Source organism: Falco punctatus (genome assembly GCF_963210335.1).
Source record: "Falco punctatus genome assembly, chromosome: 4".
Taxonomy (NCBI): domain Eukaryota; kingdom Metazoa; phylum Chordata; class Aves; order Falconiformes; family Falconidae; genus Falco; species Falco punctatus.
The window spans coordinates 15906027-15923677 of NC_137583.1; the positions used below are offsets into that span (position 1 = coordinate 15906027).

General features: G+C 56.0%; 2 protein-coding genes across 6 annotated transcripts in view; one reads left to right on the forward strand and one right to left on the reverse strand.

Annotated features, from left to right (window-relative positions):
* CEP15 (centrosomal protein 15) overlaps nucleotides 1-17651 on the forward strand; it is a 35844-nt gene that overhangs the window by 16907 nt on the left and 1286 nt on the right. For all 5 annotated transcript variants that reach the window (XM_080382940.1, XM_080382942.1, XM_080382938.1 and 2 more), the window contains 2 exons: nucleotides 11695-11919; nucleotides 17316-17472. In XM_080382940.1, the coding sequence (XP_080239066.1) occupies nucleotides 11695-11919; nucleotides 17316-17375 (285 nt within the window). In that variant the 3' untranslated portion in view covers nucleotides 17376-17472. The remainder of the gene's footprint in view (nucleotides 1-11694; nucleotides 11920-17315; nucleotides 17473-17651) is intronic.
* On the reverse strand, nucleotides 274-8881 carry FEZF2 (FEZ family zinc finger 2). Its single transcript, XM_080382932.1, has 5 exons — nucleotides 7080-8881; nucleotides 5870-6714; nucleotides 5640-5774; nucleotides 5412-5544; nucleotides 274-4960 (listed from the first exon to the last, which is right to left on the reverse strand). The coding sequence occupies exons 2-5, from the start codon at nucleotides 6656-6658 to the stop codon at nucleotides 4704-4706; spliced, it is 1314 nt and encodes a 437-aa protein (XP_080239058.1). The 5' UTR covers nucleotides 6659-6714; nucleotides 7080-8881; the 3' UTR covers nucleotides 274-4703.

A 17651-nucleotide genomic window follows, 5' to 3' on the forward strand; every position in this document is an offset into this window, starting at 1 on the left:
AGGGTTGCCTGGAGAGTCAGGGAGGGGATGTTAGAAGTGAGCTTTTTCTGCTCTTGATGTGCTTCTCTCATGGACCCAGGGTGATGGTGTGGGCACAGGCCAGCACAACGTGGTGCCTGCGGGAGGGCAGGGCCTGCAGCACTGAGGCTACCTGGGGGGCTGGTGGCTTGGGAGGAGGCGAGGAGGGTGACAGCAAGATGGGGGATACAAGACAGTGGAAATGGTTTGGGCCCAAACTGGCCATGGTGTGAGGCCTGCCCACAGGAGCCTGGGGTAAGCAGCCCCTTGGCAGCCCCCCTCCCAGCCCATCCCCGCAGCATGCCACCCGCTGCCTGCCCAGTGCCAGGGCCTACCTGTCCCCTCGCTGTCCTGTCTGCATGTGGCTGTTCCTGGGGACAAACACGTCTGGGATCTAGTGACCTTCGCCGTGCCTGCTGCCGGTGCTGGCCGAAGGGCGATGCCCATGCCAGGACCCGCCATGCCACCTTCCCCTCGGCTGCGGGGGCAACTGCCTCCAGCCCCATCCTCTCTCTGCGGAGCTCGGGCAGCAGCACAGCCCCCTGGCTCTCCAGCGGGTATCCGGGGTCCAGATCTGAAGGGGTAGAGGGGCCTGAGGAGAGAGGTGGGGAGGCGTTAGGGAGTGGGCACGGGCCGCGCCTCGGGGCTGGGGAAGGGCCGCAGGGCTGGGCGGTGAGAACGGCGAGAGCCCGAAGGACAGCGATGCCCTCGGCCCGACCGTGGGAGGTGGTGGGGCCCGCGGAGCCCCTCCGTGGGGGGGACCCTCGTGGGTGACACACGGGGGCGGGCTAGCATGCTCGAGGCCCAACGGGCTCGCTTAAAACCGATGCAAACGGTTCCGTGAAGGGGCTTAAAGCGGGAGAAGGACAAGTCCTGCGGGCACCTGAGCGTCCGCGGGGACCAGGCGGTTTGGGAAAGGCATGTGTCAATTTAGCCGTAGTGTTGACTTAAGCGAAAGCGCTAAGCCATTCCTAAACCTAAGTCAATACAGACTTAAGCCAAAATTGTTATTAACGAGCTCTAATCTGATTTAAGAGCCTGCGAGCGAGCCGTGTCTACACGAGGGGAGAGGAGGCACGTTGCCTTGCGCTGCGCGGTGCCCGGGGGGGCCGCAGCGGGAGGGGCCGGGTGAATGCCACCCCGGGGAGGTGGGGGGTTGGGCTGACCGGTCACCTCCCCTGCGGAATAACGTCTTAAAACTGTACCCAGCTCGGCTGGCCTGGGGTCCCCTTTCCCGGGAGGGGGGTGTGGGGTGAGGCCAGGCTGTGCAAACGCCTCCGTGCCGGGGGGGCTGCAGCGGGGCTGCCCTGCCCGGGGAGGTGGTGCCGCTGTCCGGCAGCCCCGCTCGCTCGGGGGAGGGACATGCTAGTGCGTTGTTGGGGGGGGGTGGGGGGGGGGGGGTGGGGTTGTGGTTTTTTTTTTCTCCTGTCCCAATGGGGCAGTTGAGCCCTCCACTCCACCCCCCAGTGGGGGCCTTTCTTTTCTTCCCCACCAGCTTTGAGCAGCCCTGTTTCAGATTGGCCTTTTTATGTTTGATATAAAGAATAGTTGTTGGCCAATTCCATCTTTTCATCGCTGCTCTCCAGGCCCGGGTCCAAGCGGCTTGTCAGATGCTCATTAACTCCCCCTTTGGCTCTTTCCAGTGTGTCTCCTAAGCTCATTGTGCCAAGAACTAGCGCTTCTTTCTCTTTACACGGCTCCCTTTCTCTGCTCCATCAGGGAGACAAATTACTTTCCAAAAGGGATCGCCAGGGATGGTTTAATGAGAATTTCTCTAGGGCTGGCCGTGGAAATCAATGTAGTTAACATTCGGTGCACTTAATTGGACTTTTCTCTTCTGCCTCCTTCAAAAAAACTCTGAAGCTATCCTGTTAATCTCTCATTTGTAATCAATTGTGTTGACTAAACAAAAGTCTAGGTCGTCCTTTCTTCCTGTCCCAGACAATCCTTTGTTGCCTCTAAATGCCTCATTCTTGAGTGCTCCTGGTCGTGTAGATGGGTCCGATTTTTGACAGTTCATTATTGCGCTTTTGTCCATTTAATCTCCCTCGCTGTGTTTTGCATGTGCATGCCTTAATGAGCTCCGTTGGCAATTAACATGTTTCTAGCAGCAAACTGGTTGCTCAGACGTTTGGAGAGCGGAGTGCAGGGAAAAGGGCAACGCAGCTGCCTTTAGGTTGTTCGCTTCCCGGTGCCCGGCGGGACGCACCTGGGTGCCGCCCGGTCCCGGGCTGGGCCGGGCCGAGCCGAGGGGGGAAGCCCGCGGCGCTGGCACGTCGTTCCCTGCGCGGAGGCACCTCGAACCCTCCCCCCGAGGCACCGGCACCGCTCAATCTGTTGTGTGCGCGGCTGCGGCGCCGGGAGAGGGGTTTTTGTGCGGTTTTTGTGTTATTATTGAGGCTTGCTGGCAAGAGTGCCGAAGTGTGAGCAGTCGTGGACAGCAGAAACATCTTGTGAGGGAGAAGATAATTGGAGTCTCTGGCGTGTGTGTGTCTGACAGAGCCGCCCCTCCCCCGCGATCTGCGGCTTGTGTGTGCCGGGATCCGGGTGAGATCCGGGGGGGGCCGGGGCCGGCCGGTGGCGAGCGCGCCCGAGGTCGGGGGGAAGACGGAGCGGCGAGGGGTGACCGAGCCCACCCCGCGGCGGCCCTTCGGGGTGCCCCGAGGATGCCCTTAGCCGTGGCGAGGATGCCGCTCCCCCTCTCACGGAGGGCTCTGTAAACAACGGTCGCTTTTAATTAAAAAAAATCGCGAAAATAACGTGCTGCCTCAGTTCCCTTCCTGGGAGCAGGTTTCGCGCTGCTCTTGCCCATCAGGAGGGCTGGGGAAGCAGCCTGCGCGCTGTCTGCGGGCCCGCAGCCGCGCCTGGCTCCCGCTGTCGGCACCCGGCTGGCAGCCCAGACCTCTTCCCGGCGCCCGAGGTGCGGAGGCAGCGCCGCTTCCCCCGGACCTGGCAGCGGGAGCGGCTCCGCAGCCGCTCCGCGGGCTGCACCCGCCCCGCCGCCGCGCTGGACACGCCGCTCGCCTCCGCGCCCCGCTCCGCTTCTCCGGGACCTCGTTCTGCCCTGGCCTCCCCCCGCACACTGTCCTCACGGGGAGCGAGGTCCCTTCCCCCTGTCCCCGGCCCGTGGGCTGTCCCGCCCCGTCTGGCGCGGCGGCGGGAGAGCCGGGCTCGGCGGGCGGTTTGCAGCCGCGACCCGCCTGCAAGGGGCTGAGCTACAGCCCCTTCGCTTGGGGGACGGGTGTCCTGTGCCCCCCCCAAGGTTTCCGACAGCGGTAACTTAATGGCGACGGGGGTTGCTTTTTTTTTTTTTTTTTTTTTAAGATTTCCTTTTTTACCTGTAAGTCTCCCAAAATCTTTTAACAAATCCTGGCACTTTTTCCCCGTTGCCAGGATCACTGGGTAGCCTTTCCCGCTCCTCACCTGACCCAACCCGTCAAAACGCTACTTCTGGCACTTAAAAATGCAAACCCCGAAAAACTCTGAAATCTCCCCCCCGTCCCTCCAGCCGGAGCGCGGGGCCTGTCAGCTCCCCCCCCAGCCCCCTCCTCGGGGAGCGCGGAGCATCGCAGCCGAATAATGAATCCAGAAAGCCGGAGCGAGGGGTCGCCTCCTGTTCCTGCGGTCGGCGGCGAGCTGTGCTCGTCCTCGCCTCCCACCATTTAACCACTCAATTAAGCGGAGAAAGGTGAACTCCCCATCACGCCGTCCCCAGGCATTTCGGTGCCTCGCTCGTTCCCCTCTTCATTGCAAGCCCGGCCCGAGCAGCACGCACACGCCCGGCCGGCTCAATCTCTTTTCTCCGCTAGAATAATATTGTTCCTAACGACGTGGCCGGAATAGACACTTGCATATTAAAGGTGAGGGAGGGGGGCAGGTGAGAAGGGAATATTTAGTGTAATCCAAGTGCTTGATTATCCATATTCTGATCAAAAAGAATTTCTGAGGCCTGCTGGGAGTGATTAGATTAATGTAATGCGGTTTGAAGGGTCTGTGTTTTCTCTCTTAATTTGGGTCATTACTCGGAAAGCAAGCGTGAGATCACTTTATCTGCATGCAGGGAAAGATAGTCATTCAGGAGCGGCTTAAAGACGCCGGAATGAACCAGCCCCGGAAAGCGGCGCTGGGAAACTCGGAGCCGCCGGCCGGGGTCCAGCACCGGCGTTGCCCCCTTCCCCGGGGTGCAGCCGCCCTCCGGAGCCGCCCGGTCCCCTCCCGCCCGCCTTTCGCTTCCTCCGGGGCCCGCGGCGGGGCCCGGCTCCCGGAGCTGCCGCCGGCCGCGTTTACATGGGGGATAGCGCCGTTCAGCCCGGTCCCCGCCTGGGCCGGGGCTGAGGTGGGAAATGAGACACCTGCGAAGGGCCGGTTTATTGTCCCATGATAGATATATATATATATATTCCTCACTTATTCGAGCGTACATTTAAAATGGAGATTTACAGACACGTATAAAGAGCGCTGTCCTGGCGGGGGGCGGCGGGGGGCGGCCAGCCCGGCCCCTCCCGGCCCGCTCCGGCGGCGCAACGCGCCGTTAAATAAGATTCCTCTTATATACAACTGCGGCTCGGGATGGCTTGCTACCGGCGGCTGAGCTCGCTGGGGAAGAGACAGAGAAGCAAAGGCTGGTTTGGATAAATAGTGCTGGCCTGGTGGAGCAGGTCCGAGTGGGGCGGTGCGCCGGGCCCTTAGCTCTGTCCGCTGCGCCCAGGGTCCCGCGGCGGAGGAGCGCTGGAGACGCTGTCGTGCAACTTTCGGACGTGCTTCTTTAAATCAAAGTTTCTGCAAAATCCTTTCCCGCAAGTGACGCACGTAAAGGGCTTCTTGTCGTTGTGGGTGTGCATGTGGAAAGTCAAGTTATAGATCTGGTGGAAGGCTTTGTTGCAAATGGTGCACTTGTACTGCTTCTCTCCACTGTGGGTCAGCTTGTGGTTCTTGTAGTTGCCTGCGAGAGAGGAACAAGGCGGAGAAGGGGGTTACCCGAGGGAGCCCGGGCCGCACGGCGCACAGGTAAGGCAGGGCAGGACGGGGTGGGGGGCATTAGGAAGTGTCTCCCCCCTGCACCCCCGTCCCACTTGTCAAACTCGGTCCGCGTCACCGCGGAGCAGCGTGCAACTGGCACGGCACAAATGAGAGGCAGGGTCAGCCCGCTGACCCGCGGCAAATGGAGGGCTCTGGATTAGGACCAAGGCCCGGCACCTCTCATTTAAAAAGCATTTAGGGAGAACCGTCAGCAGCGCCCGGCGATGCGGCCCGGCTTAGGGGGAAAGTAATTGGGAACGGCGGCGGCTCTGCCTGCGCCCCTCGCTTCCCCCAGCCGGGCAGGGCTCACCACCGTTAATCCCCGCTAATGATGGGCCCGGGCCCCGCGGGGGCCCCGGCGCGGCCCAGCTCACCTTTCTGGTGGAAGCCCTTGCCGCAGAACTCGCAGACGAAAGGCTTGTAGCCGGCATGGATGCGGATGTGGGTGTTGAGCGTGGAGCTCCTGTTGAACGCCTTCCCGCACTGGTTGCACTTGTGGGGTTTCTCCTGCACCGGGGGGCGAGAGGCCCGTCAGGGGCGGCTGCGGGGAGAGCGGGGAGGGGGGGCCGCCGCCTCCCGCACCCCGGCTGCCCCCCACCTACCTGGGTGTGGATGATTTTGTGCCGGCACAGGGTGCTGGCCTGGCGGAAGCCCTTCCCGCAGACCTTGCACACGAACGGCCTGGCCCCCGTGTGCACCGGCATGTGGCGGGTGAGGTTGTAGTGCGCGTTGAACACCTGCGGGGAAGCGCCGGGAAGGCGAGGTCAAGCACGGCACGGCCGCCCCCGGTCCCGTCGGTGCCCCCCGTCCCCCATGCCGGCGCCCTCCTTACCTTGCCGCAGACCTCGCAGGTAAAGTTTTTGGGCTTGCCCTCCGCCGCCCCGCCGCCGCCGCCCCCCAGCTTGGCGTGGCCCTTGGGGGGGCCGCCGCGCTCCGCCGCCGCCGCCTCCTTCATCACCTGGTCCAGGTGGCCCGGCAGCCGCTCCTTGTGGGCGAAGGGCGGCGGCGGCGGCAGCTTCTCGGCCGCCAGCCCCGCCAGCTTGGCGTTCTCCAGCAGGAAAAGCTTCTGGTGGGCCGAGAGCCCCCCCGGCGGTGGGGCGCCCAGCAGGCCGGCGGGGAAGAGCTGTCCGTGAAGGATGTCGGCCGGGTGGTACGCGGCGTCCAGGTAGTTGAAGTAGTAGAGGGAGCGGGGGGCGGCCGGCACGGCGCCCGCTTGGTGGATGACCTGCGGCTTGATGAGCCGGCCGCTGGGCTGGCCCAGGGCGAGCTCTGCCTTGCAGCAGACCCCGCAGTTGGCTTTGCAGAGCCCCGCGCCGCCCCGCAGGCTGCTCTTCCACAGCTCCGAGTAGTTGAGGAGAGTCTTGGAGGGCACCTCGTAGCCCAGTGGCGGGATGGGGATCACGCAGGGTAGGGGCGAGCACAGGCTCAGCGGCTTCTTGCCCGGCTCCGGCTCCGGCGCGCCGTGCCTCTGCTCGAAGGCTGGCTTGGGCTCCGACGTCTTGGCCATGATCCGCTCGATGGAGAAGGCCAGGGTCTTGGAGGGGTTAGCGGCGGCGGCCCTGCCGTCGTGCCGGGGGCAGGAGGAAGGCATGACCGTCTCCAGCGACCCGGGGCTCGCCATGGCGCTCCGCCGTGCGGGAACTTGGTGTGAGCAGCCACTCGCTCCCACTCTCGGCTCTGCATTCCAGAAAAGCCAGGACACAAATCAATTTAATAAGCACCTTGTTCTCCCTCCACCCCCCCACCAACCCCCCCCCCCCACCGGCACCCCCTCCTTATTTACATTCAAATGAACATATCCAAGAACAATGGCACGTAGGGTACCAGATTACTGCTCATTAAGCGGAACACGCTAAAGTAACAAGCAAGCTAGACCTTGTTAGTATTTAGGGGGGGGGGAAGAGAAGAAAAAAAAAAAGAAAAGAAAAACCTCCCCCAGTCCAATGCCACCCAGCCCCACCGATGGCCGCGGTCCGGGAAATGCGGGGGCAGGGGTGGGGGGCACGGCGAGGGGTGGCGGGGCTCGCCTTGGGACCACTTACCTTTGCCCAGCGCCGGCGAGATTCATCCAAGCAGCGCAGTGTGGCCACAGTCACATTTTGATAGCAAACACCTTCCTGAGCGTCAGATCACGGTCTCGTACATTTAAAGCTGACATCATATGAAGTCACTTCGAGCAGAATGACATGGGGATGCCACCATGGATCTTCCCCGAGCCGAGGCGCTGGGCTGGAGCGCGGTGGGTTGGGGCAGAGAGAGGAAGAGGAGCCCCCCCTCTCCACGCACAATTTCCTTCCAGTTTAAGACGCACAAATCGCTCGTGTGCGAGCTGGGTTTTTTCCTCTCTCTCTCCCTTCTTAAAAAGCAACTTGCAAAGCAGAGGAATCGTTTTGCATGTGGCAAATTAGAAGGCAAGTGCGATTCACAAGTTGGGTGGAAAAGAGTGCTCCAGTTCTTGCTGGGGTTAGAAAAGCCACTCCGAGTGAGCGTGAGGATTTTTTTTTTCTTCTTCTTTCTTTTTTTTTTTTTTTTTTAAGAAGGGGGAGAATGAATTTTTATTTTTTTTCCTAAAGCAACTACCACGCAACCATGCTCGAGTTATTTTGGCAACCCATCTGCAATCAGCTCCGTTGCAACCGAGCTGGAAGATAATTAATAAATTGTCACTTATCTGCGAGCCTCCCCAGCATGTATAAATTAATAGCCAACCCATTAATTAGGACAGTGTATTAATGTTAATTAAACTAAGTTTAATTCCACCCCTCTCCCCTCTCAGGGTAGCTGGTGATTAGCCTTAAATAAACGCGGAGGGAGTCGAGTCCAGGACTGGGTTTTCGCTTTTTTTTTTTTTTTTTTTTAAATAAAAATAGAAAAAAAGGACCCGTGCGCTGCAAACGGGAGTTTTGCAAATTGTCATCCCCGAAAGGTGGCCGTTACCCCGGGGGGGCAGCCGGGTGGCTCTCCCTTCCCCTTCTAGCCCTGCTTGTGCACCCCCACCCCCCCAAAAAAAAAAAAAAAAAAAAAAGGCGACGCTACATTGTAGCGCCTGGGTGCAGGAGTTTCTTCCCTTCCTCTCTCTAATTGAAACGATTTGATGCGGGAGGGGAGGATTTGCAGAAACCTCAGATGCGAAGACGCGGTAATTGAGAGCCCCGTGCCCACCTGTTTTGGGGGGCCCGGCTGCGGCGGCAGCACCTCCCCTGGGCCTGATTAGCCGCCCCAGCCCTCGCTATTCAGCCGAACCAATTTTCCCCCAGCGATTCAGGGCGCTCAATTCTCTTTCACTTGTAGCCACTATAGCGCTGCGTGGAACCTGGTTTTGTGTGTTTCTAATATAAAGGGGAGGATTATCCGGAGGGGGGGGGCGGAAGTAGCAAAGGGTTTAGATTGAGCCTGGCCAGAGGTAAAGCAAGTAATGAAAAGGCCCATATATATATATATTATATATATATATATATATATTTTTTTTTTCCGCCTCCCTAGCACGCCTAAGAAAGTTTGGAGGAATTCGGGGGTTTTGTGCAGCGCTGACAAAGCCGCGCCTCCTCTCCCCGCCGGGGCAGCTCGCTGGCGACTGTTTGCAGACAGGCTTTTTCACCTGCGAACCACAACACGCTCCAGAAAAAAACTTTGAAAGCGGCGGTCGCGCCGGGCTCCCGCCGGGTGAAGGGGATCGCCCTGCCCCGGGGGGACACCCCGCATGGGTGTGTGTGTGTGGGGGCATCTCCACCTGGTGGAGCATCAGGTGTTGGCGGCCCCCTAGCCCTGCCCGCTCCATCCTCCCCGCCTAGGGCTGATGGGTCAGCGTGCGAGGGAGGGGGGAAACCGTCCCGGTTTTGGGGGGACAGGGTGGGACGAAGCCGCGGGGAGCCGGGTGCACGGGCTGCGGGGGAGCCCGGCCGAGCCCCGGGGAGCCGGGCAGCGGGCAGGCGGCGGCTGGGCTCCGCGCTCCCGGGGCTCGCCGGCTTTAGCAAAGTATTTAATTAGCCTCCACAAACTTCTTTTCCTCGCCTGCAGATTATACTGAGTGGAGGGTTGGGAACTATTTTACACCTTGCCACTCACATGTTAATTAATCTCTATCTAACCCTAATTGCAGTTTATTCAAGCACCGCTCAACAGCTCACCCACACAATAAACACTGGGGCTGCTTTTATCCATATTACTCCCCGCTCACACGTTGAGTAATTAACTCCAGTACCAACTAATAGTGCAAACAAATATTTTCTGTAAACGAGATGATTTCGGGCGGGATAAAAGAGGGCTGCGGAGCCGGGGCCGGTAGCTCGCTGCCAGCTTCCCCGCGCAGCCCTCGTCCTCGCCGGGGTGTTTCCTCGGCCGGGTCTCGCCCTCCTTGGCCGAGGGGACGGCTCCGGCTCGCCGCTCCGCACTCTCCGCCCCGCTCGGGGCAGCGGGTCCCGCAGGCCTCGGGGCTCCCGGGGCCGAGGGTGGCGGCGGGCACCCCGTGCGGCGGGGCCGGGGCCGCCTCCTTCCCGCGGCCCGGAGGAGCCCAGCGGAGTCCGAGCCCGGGTACCGGCTCCCGGGAGGCAGCGGCACGGCCCGGGAGCCGGGGTTACCGCGCGCCTGATTCGTCGGCGCTGCGCGATCCCAGCTAAGACCCGGGCATGGGAGCTCAGTATTTTAATTGAAATCGCAGGTTTAGGCACAGCTGGAGGCTGTCTCTATCGATTCGACTTCTGCTGTTCCGGCAAGCGTATCACAAATGACTGACTTCGAGACAGCTGCCCCGGGCCCGCCGCCCTGCCCACCGCCCGGCCTTCGCCCGCTCTGAGCGGGGCCGGCGGCTCTGCGGGGTCGGGGCGGCCCAGCCCGGCTCCGGGGGGCAGGAGCGGCCGCACGTCGGGCGGGCTGCGGGCCCCGGCTCGGCACCGCGCTACCCCTCCCGTGCAGGCTGCTCTCCCGGGGGGCTTGAATCCTTCACCCCGCGGCGTTTGGAGGGGGGAAATGGTTTGCGCACTTTTTTCCCTGGAAGGCCCACGCCGAAAAGCCTCTCGCAACGCAGACGCGATCGCTCTTATGGTTATTTTTGCGCCGCTGCCTACCCCTCCAGAAAAAATGCCTGGGGGGCGGCCCCGGTGGGCCAGCCCGGTGCCCACCCAACGCCTGTTCTCACCAGCCCGACGAGTCCCCAGCGCGCCCGACGGCCCCTGCCCCAAATGCTGCCCCAGCCGCTGACATCGAAAGCCGGCGGGGGTTTCTCGTTCGCCCCCCGACAACCAGACCCACCCGGCGGAGGGCTCCCGGGGGTGCGTCCCACGGGGTCCCGGCCGGGGGCGAGCGCAGGGCCCCCAGCCCCGGCCCGGCTCCCCGCGCCCGTCGGGCCGCCCCCGTCCGGGTAGTCGGCGCTGAGCATTTATGGTCCAATGGAAGATAACTTAGGATCCTCCTGGTTATTTAACTTGGCAGCTGCTTAAACTCCACAGTGGAAGCTGCCGAAAGTTATTAGCATTATGCTTCGATCTCTCTGAAATGGTGGCTTTGATTTCTATGCTGCTGCTTATATGTAATTTTTAATTTTTTTTTTTTTTTAATAGCAGAAGGTGATGGACGATCAGACGAGCCAGTAGTCTGGGGAATTGGGACAGGGCTGCCTGTGTGAACAGGGGCGGGGAAGCCTCTGGTGTGGCTCTGTGAGCAGTGCAAGGTGCGGCAGAGGGGCCCGGGGCTGGGGGGAGGCCCCCGGCCCCACCGGGCTGGGTTTAGGTCTGGCTCGGTGTAAGGGCAGCAATTACGGCCTCCAAGGGCAACCCAGGGATGGCCCCAGGGTGTTTGTCAGACTTGGGTTTGCGGTGGTCAGACAGATGCTTTTTGGACAAATTAGTGAGCAACGAATGGGGAAATCGGGATCGCAAAGTTTGGGGCTGGGGTGAAGAGGGGGTCGTTACCCATCTGGCTGCTTCCCGTTACCCCTTTGACACTGTGGTACCGCGTATAACGGGAGCGGTACCAATGCCTCAGCCCCCACGGGCACTCCTTGTCCTGCAGCGCCTTCAGGGTCGGGGGGTGACCCTGCTGCTGTGTCACCCAGCGGAGGCTGCCACAGCTGTACGTGGGGCAGGGGAGTGCATGGTGCGGCCACCTTGGCTGGAGCAGAGGGGTTGGTTCCCTCCAGGCTGTTTTTAAAACCCCATCACTGAGTTATGCACACGTTACTGCGTATATGTAGGTAGATAATTTTAATTTATTTAAGTTGGTTTTGTTTTTGGTTGTTTTTTTTTTTTTTTTTTTTTTTTTTGCATAATGCAACACTACCAGGGAGCGATGTTTTGGAGCACTGCACAGGTCCCAGAGCAAATGCAGTTAGTGGCACTTTGGAAGCATAGTGGCCCAGAGTACTCACATGGCTGTGCTGGTCAACTTCGTTAGTGATGGCAGGGGTAACAGCAGCATTTTTAACCTAAGTCTAATTTTAAGAGCTGGTATCTGATTGCCATAGAGGCACTTTGTGCAGCTCCTGCCACGGTGCCCTGCCAGTTGCTCTGCAGTGGGGCTAGGTTTCAAAGTGGCTTATGTAATTCTAAAAATGGCAGCTCCTTACTTGCCACATCTCTTTCTGTCTACGCGGAGAGTCCTGCAGAGCTGCCAAACAGAAGCAATTGAATGAACTCTTTTCCCTGCTCACTCCTCCTTCCGCAGCTCGAAGAAAGTGAGCCAGAGCCTATTCTAGTTTGCCTGTCAACAGGAATGGTAACTAACGGCGTGATCCCAGCCAGGCTTTATGCCCCAAAAACACTGCCTGCCTGTAAGGAGTGGAGAGAGACATCATTGGTGGAATCTAGTTCCTGGTGTGAGACCCGTCTGGCCCAGGAGGTGGTTGAGGAGTTGGCAGAATGCACATCATGTCCAAAGTCAACCCGACTGGTAAGGCAAGCAAGAAATTGTTGAAGGGGTGAGCTGCTGTTCTCCGTCTTTATTGTCGGAAATAGTATTCCTCATGTTGCAGTAATGGAGCAATGCTGCATTTCATTGCTGAAAGCTGAGACTGAAAGATGTCCCTTCCTAATGTTTTGAAATGTTGTACTTTTTTGTTTTGAAAGAGTGGGAGCTTTTAAATTTTTCTGGTTTTGTGGTTTTTTTTCCCCTTATTTTCTATTTAGGAGAAAAGGTGGGAGGAAGTAGAGAAGGAGAATATAATGGGGGGATGGCCTTGTTCTCACTTTCCTACTGAGAACGTTTCAGAAAAAGGAGCAAAAAACAGTGAAAATGGGTAGAAGCCCACTTCAGTTTTGTGTTCCTATTCCTTCCCTTTTTTGCTTGAAAGAAGGATGGCCAAAAAAAATAAGTGGGACAAACTCCACGTGTTTTGAATTATTCTCCCCTTAATGAGGTAGAAAACCATCTCATTTTCAAAATTACTTGTTTTTTCAATGAAAAAAATTGAACAGAGTAAGAATCTTTCCAAAGCCAATCTTTCCACCATCTTTTTGCAGCTCATTCCTTACTCAGTGTTCACCAGTCTTTCTGGCTATGCCACATGTTACATTGGTTGGGATTTGTATCAGCCCTTGTTTGAACTGTTGTCGTGGATGTCCCCATCCGCTGCAGAGCTGGACTCCACGGGCTGCAAGGTACCGCGGTGACAGCGGATGGCACATGTGGGACTGGCTGGGCTGCAGCATCCCTGTCCCTGGTGGTGGCGGCTAAGTCAGAGGGAGCCTGGCAGGGCTCCCAGACGGGCTGGTGCAACTGATGCTGTGCCACTTGGGCACAAGTAAAGTGCTGATTTCACCCCAGAAGACATAATCTGGAAGAACTACTAAAAATCCCCCCAACAATCAGAGCCTGAACTAAAAATCCAGACCTTGTTATTGCAGGAAAAAACTTCTATGCACGACCCAAGTATTCCCTGAATGTTCAAGAACACCCACAAATTTATAAAAATAGCTGATAATTTATTTATTTGATTTAATTATGAGCCTAGCTTGTGATTTTGGGGTGGGGGCGGGGGTGGGGCTGGAGTTAGTGATGCTGAAAAACCAATTTAGAGAAAAGCCCAGGTGAGTCATCAGCTCTGAGGAGCAGGGGAGCTGCTTAGGCTCTTCCTCACATAACGCAGAGCGTTGCAGGACCCGCCAGGGGCTCTGACCCTGCTTGGGTGAGGAGATCCCCACCAGGGTAACCGTTTCTCCCTTGGGAGCTATAGGCCTTTGGCTGTGTGGTCCGTGGATGAGGCTGGTGACCCACGGCCAGGGCCAGTATGTGTTGGAGGGACGGGCTCATCTCTTCCTGCTTACACACCTGGGTTAACCAAGGGTAGATGTGTCACAGCGAGCATTAGCTGCCCCTTGGCTTGTCATCCTCCCCGTCCCCATTTGGCTGTGCTACTGGATGAGCCCCAGCACTGGTGAGCATGGCTATGGGACATGTTCTTGTCCCTTATGTGAGGGTGCAGGTGGGCTTGGAGGATGTCGTGTGCTCTGCCTCTGATGTACATCACAAAACCAAACCTGCAATTGTTGCTGGTTTAGCTGGATAGAAAAACCCCTTCCCTGTTACCAGTTCACCACCACGTTCACATCAAGCCTTTGAGCTACTTCTCTCCTCCTTCCAGTGCATGCTTCTCCTCTCCAGCTGACAGCCTGGGACACCCCCCGAGATCAGCTGCTTGTGGAGCTCGCTCTGCCGAAAGCAGTCCTAAACGGTGTGGCCTTTGTTCCCCCCCAGCTGTCGTATCCTACGGGATCTGCAACAAGTCCTCCTTTTACAGACCCCATCTTGACAGTCCCCAATCTGATCTGACCACCTGGTTTGTTTTTGAATGGAGCACTTAAGTCATAACATTTCTGTTTATTTCAACAACTGTATTCCTTGCATAGGAAATGAGCCAAGATGGTCTAAGGCGGGGAGAGCGAAGTATGTCGTGGTTGTAATTGCTTTTGCTCTCTCAATATAAAATTTTACAGTATAATCAAAATCTTATTTTTGTACTACTGGACTCTGTTATTGACTTAATCTTCTTAAATGCTCCTATTATTCCAGTGATTTCATCGTTGCATGTTGATTTTAATCTTTTGATCTCCATATTAGCTACTGCCTGCAACTAATTTGTTGCTCAGTGTTTTTCTTTGTTTTGACCTGTGAGGCATTTTCCTCATGGCACACAACTCTGCTGGCAGATTGCATATAATCTCTGCACTTTTTTTCTCCCATATTTTGCATAGTTACAACAAATGCAGATTTACAACTTGAAATGGAATATGTATCTTTTAGAAAGGCTGAGGAAAATATCACTTCAGGTTTAGCTCAAGAGCCTAAACGTGCTTGTATAAAGGAAATACCACTGAATTCAGCTCACCGGAGGGAGGTGTCATGGGGGCTTTTTAGTCCAGCAAGTTCAGAATTGGTGGCAACTGCAATAATTGTAACTTATATTATATGCAGCCAGAGATCAAAGCATTGCTAGACCTAAGATGAAGAAGGCTGGGTTTTGCAAATGACTTCAGGGACTCTCCTAGCTGGACACAGTGGTGGCTCTGTTGAATTGTGACACCACAGAGCAGGTTTTTGAACAAACGGTGACACTGGTGGTAGCACAGAGTCGTGAACTTCATGAAGTGCAGAGGCTGAAACACGGCTCAGCTGTGTTTTGGTTGGCCATCAGACGACTGCTTTTTCCCTTGGTAGCTGATAGTTTAACCTGTGCTGATTTATCGAGTGCTCTGTTTGCTTTAGCTTTTTCTTTTAAAGCTTAAGATTTTTGCCTTAGGTTTGCTGTGACTTTTTAAAAAAGAACACAGTGTGAACATTGACGAAATCATCTTTGCTTTGCTGCGTGCCTGTTTATGCTTCTGAACACAAATTGTCTTCTAATATTTTTGACGTTTTGGTCACTAGAGAGGCAGAAAAGCAATTTCTAAGATGCCTATGGGCCGGCAGACGTGCATTACAGCAGAGGGGAAAGAATCTGTTAGTTGCTGAAATATAAAACAAATTGGATGAACAGCTGCTGACACTTGTCAGTCAAATAGTTGATAGCATTTTCAGTCTCCATGCCACATGCTTTAAGTAAGTCTGTCAAAAAAAGGATATTTTCGCTGGACTTCCCTGTAAATATGAGAGAAGTTTTGGCCTGATCTATCATTTAAAATTTTGCTGGCAGAAGAAAGAAATTTTCTTCCTTCCCCAAAACTGATTGACATAACTGTACTGGCAGATTCTTCATCTAGGTGCAGTTGTACTGGCAGAAAGTCCTTTGACTGTTGGAGCTCGTTCCATCGCAGCAATGGGTTGAAGTGAAACCAGCAGCAGACCTTTGCATTTCTCGGCTGGGTTTGCCAGAGCGCTCCCACCCATCAGCAAGCCCTTTTAGATGCTGGACGAGGTGTAGCTTTTGCTCTGTAGGAGCCTGAGTCCTGTCCAAAGTGTAGTCTGCAGCCAGGAGGGCTTTAAACCCGGATTGAGGTTTTTTTAGAGAAAAACCAAACTGTTTCGGATTCAGCATTTCTGCAGGATTAACCCAAGGTGGCACTTCCCGCTCCTGGTACTGTGGTGCAGCAGCCATACAGGACAGGATCGGGCTGCCAGCACCCAGGGAGCAATGTGCAGCGTTAAAGGCAGCGGGGATTAGGGTACTACATGCTCCTTTGCTCAGCTGCAGGCTCTGGAGCAGGAGTTTAAATCTTGCTTTGCAGCACTGCTCATACATGAGCTTTTTTCCCGGCTCACGCTGAAGTATAACTTGAAGCTCATCATTTGGGTCCAAGCTCCTTAAAAGAAGTTAGCTGGCTAATAATTCCCTGGTTTTGAATGTGTGGTCAAGCCCAACGTATCCTCAGGTTTGTTGTGGAGTCTACGAGGTGCTTTATTGGGGTTTGAGGACACGCAAAAAGCTGTCACAGGCTATAGGGTTATTGCTAATGACAGAGAAACCCAGACGAGGGTGTCCATCACCGCCCTTTCAGGGAGGCACCGATGTGTGTTAGTGATGCACAGCCAAGGATCATCTCCTGAAGGCTGCGCCCACACTTTCATTCAAAAAACTGAGCAGGGCTCACTATTTTGAAAGGTGGCAGGTGGAAGTGGGCTGTGTTTTTACCCAATAAGTATTTCATGTTAAAAAAAAAAAAAAAAAAAAAGAGGGAGCCATTTCTAGAGCAGAATCAAGCTGTTTCTCCAGCTCTGCTCTGCCTGACTGGAAGCAGAGCTACAAATTTGGGTCTCCTTCAGTGCTCTTTGCTACCAACCTGGTGATCACCCCAGGTAGGGTTTTCCCAGTGCCTCCTCTGTGACCTGTTGCCCTTCATATAAATGTTTGGGGCAGCTGAGGGAGAGTGTGAAGAGGGCATGAGCACACGTGTGCCTCAGTACGTGTATGGGTCTCAAGTGGATCTCAGCCACCCAGAAAGAAGGGACGAGGTAAGGCTTGCAGTCTGTTTATTGCTTTATGCCTTGTGAGACTTGTTTTGTCAGGCAAGTCCTTTGTGGCCCTCAGGGTGTGACTGAAGGCTCCACGCAGAGCATCAACGTATGGATGGTTTTTGTATGCATCCCAGTGATGGACCTGCAGAGGCACCTGAACTGGTTTAGTTAGACCCAATATGACTCTCAACTTCTACCTCTGTTCCTCTGGGGACTGAGGACCAAGTAGTTGCACAGCTGGAGTGTGGGTAAGAAGGGGGAAGAGCGGCCTGTGTCAGTGCACAAAGCCACATTCCTGCCCAAATCCTCAGAGGTGCCTTTTCTTGGCAATACTTCCCTCTACCAGCGTCACGGAGCAAGACAGAACCCAAGAAGCGATCTGCTGGCCTACAGTCGGGGTTCAAAGCTTGTCTATCCTAGTGGATCAAATGGTTCGTCAACATGTAAATGGTGCTAAATGTGCACGCCTACCACCCACTCCTAAAGACCCTGCTTTTGTCCCTGTTCCAAAGGGGATGGTGGACACAGGTCACCACAGGTAGGTGGATGTTGAATGTGTAGGGTATGGCCATCCAGATGAGGCTACAGAGCACCTCCAGAGCCAGGTGCTAAATTCTGCCACAGTGGGAATGGACCCAAAAATCCAGCATTGCAGGTGAGTGTGCTCCAGGCTCAATAATTATCCCAGCCCCATTTGGGACTCAATAACCACTTCACAGGCTGTTCCAGAGTTCCCTGCTGCCTCCCACGTGTCCAGGGAGTCTCATGGCTCTTGGGCACTGGAAGATGGTTTAGTTTAAAAGTTCTTTATGTCAGAAAGGTTCAGCCAGGCAGGATGTTTTTCCAGCGTTTGGCCATCTTGCGTTTGTGGGTGCTGAACATTTGTCCTCCTTCCTCAGGGTGGCAAGAGGTTGCTGTGCTCGGGAGTGAAGGACATCAGCTCTTCTGCTCCCCTCTGAAATGACTGAACCCTGGGCTAACAGAAGTAATTTCTGGTTTGAATTGGCTGGTGGGATGGAGTGACTGCAAAACCTCTCAGAAAACCCCTGGTGGCAGGTAAGTGTTGGGCAAGGCTGATGACCATGTAACAACAGGGCTGTACCAGAGGGGACCATCAATTAGATGTCCAGAGGCAAATCATAGGATGTAGCGTACAGATAGCAGTGGAAGCTGTGGAGGTGACAGCAGAAATGCCCTTGTACCTGGGGAACAGACTGTGTGGTCCCATCCTGACC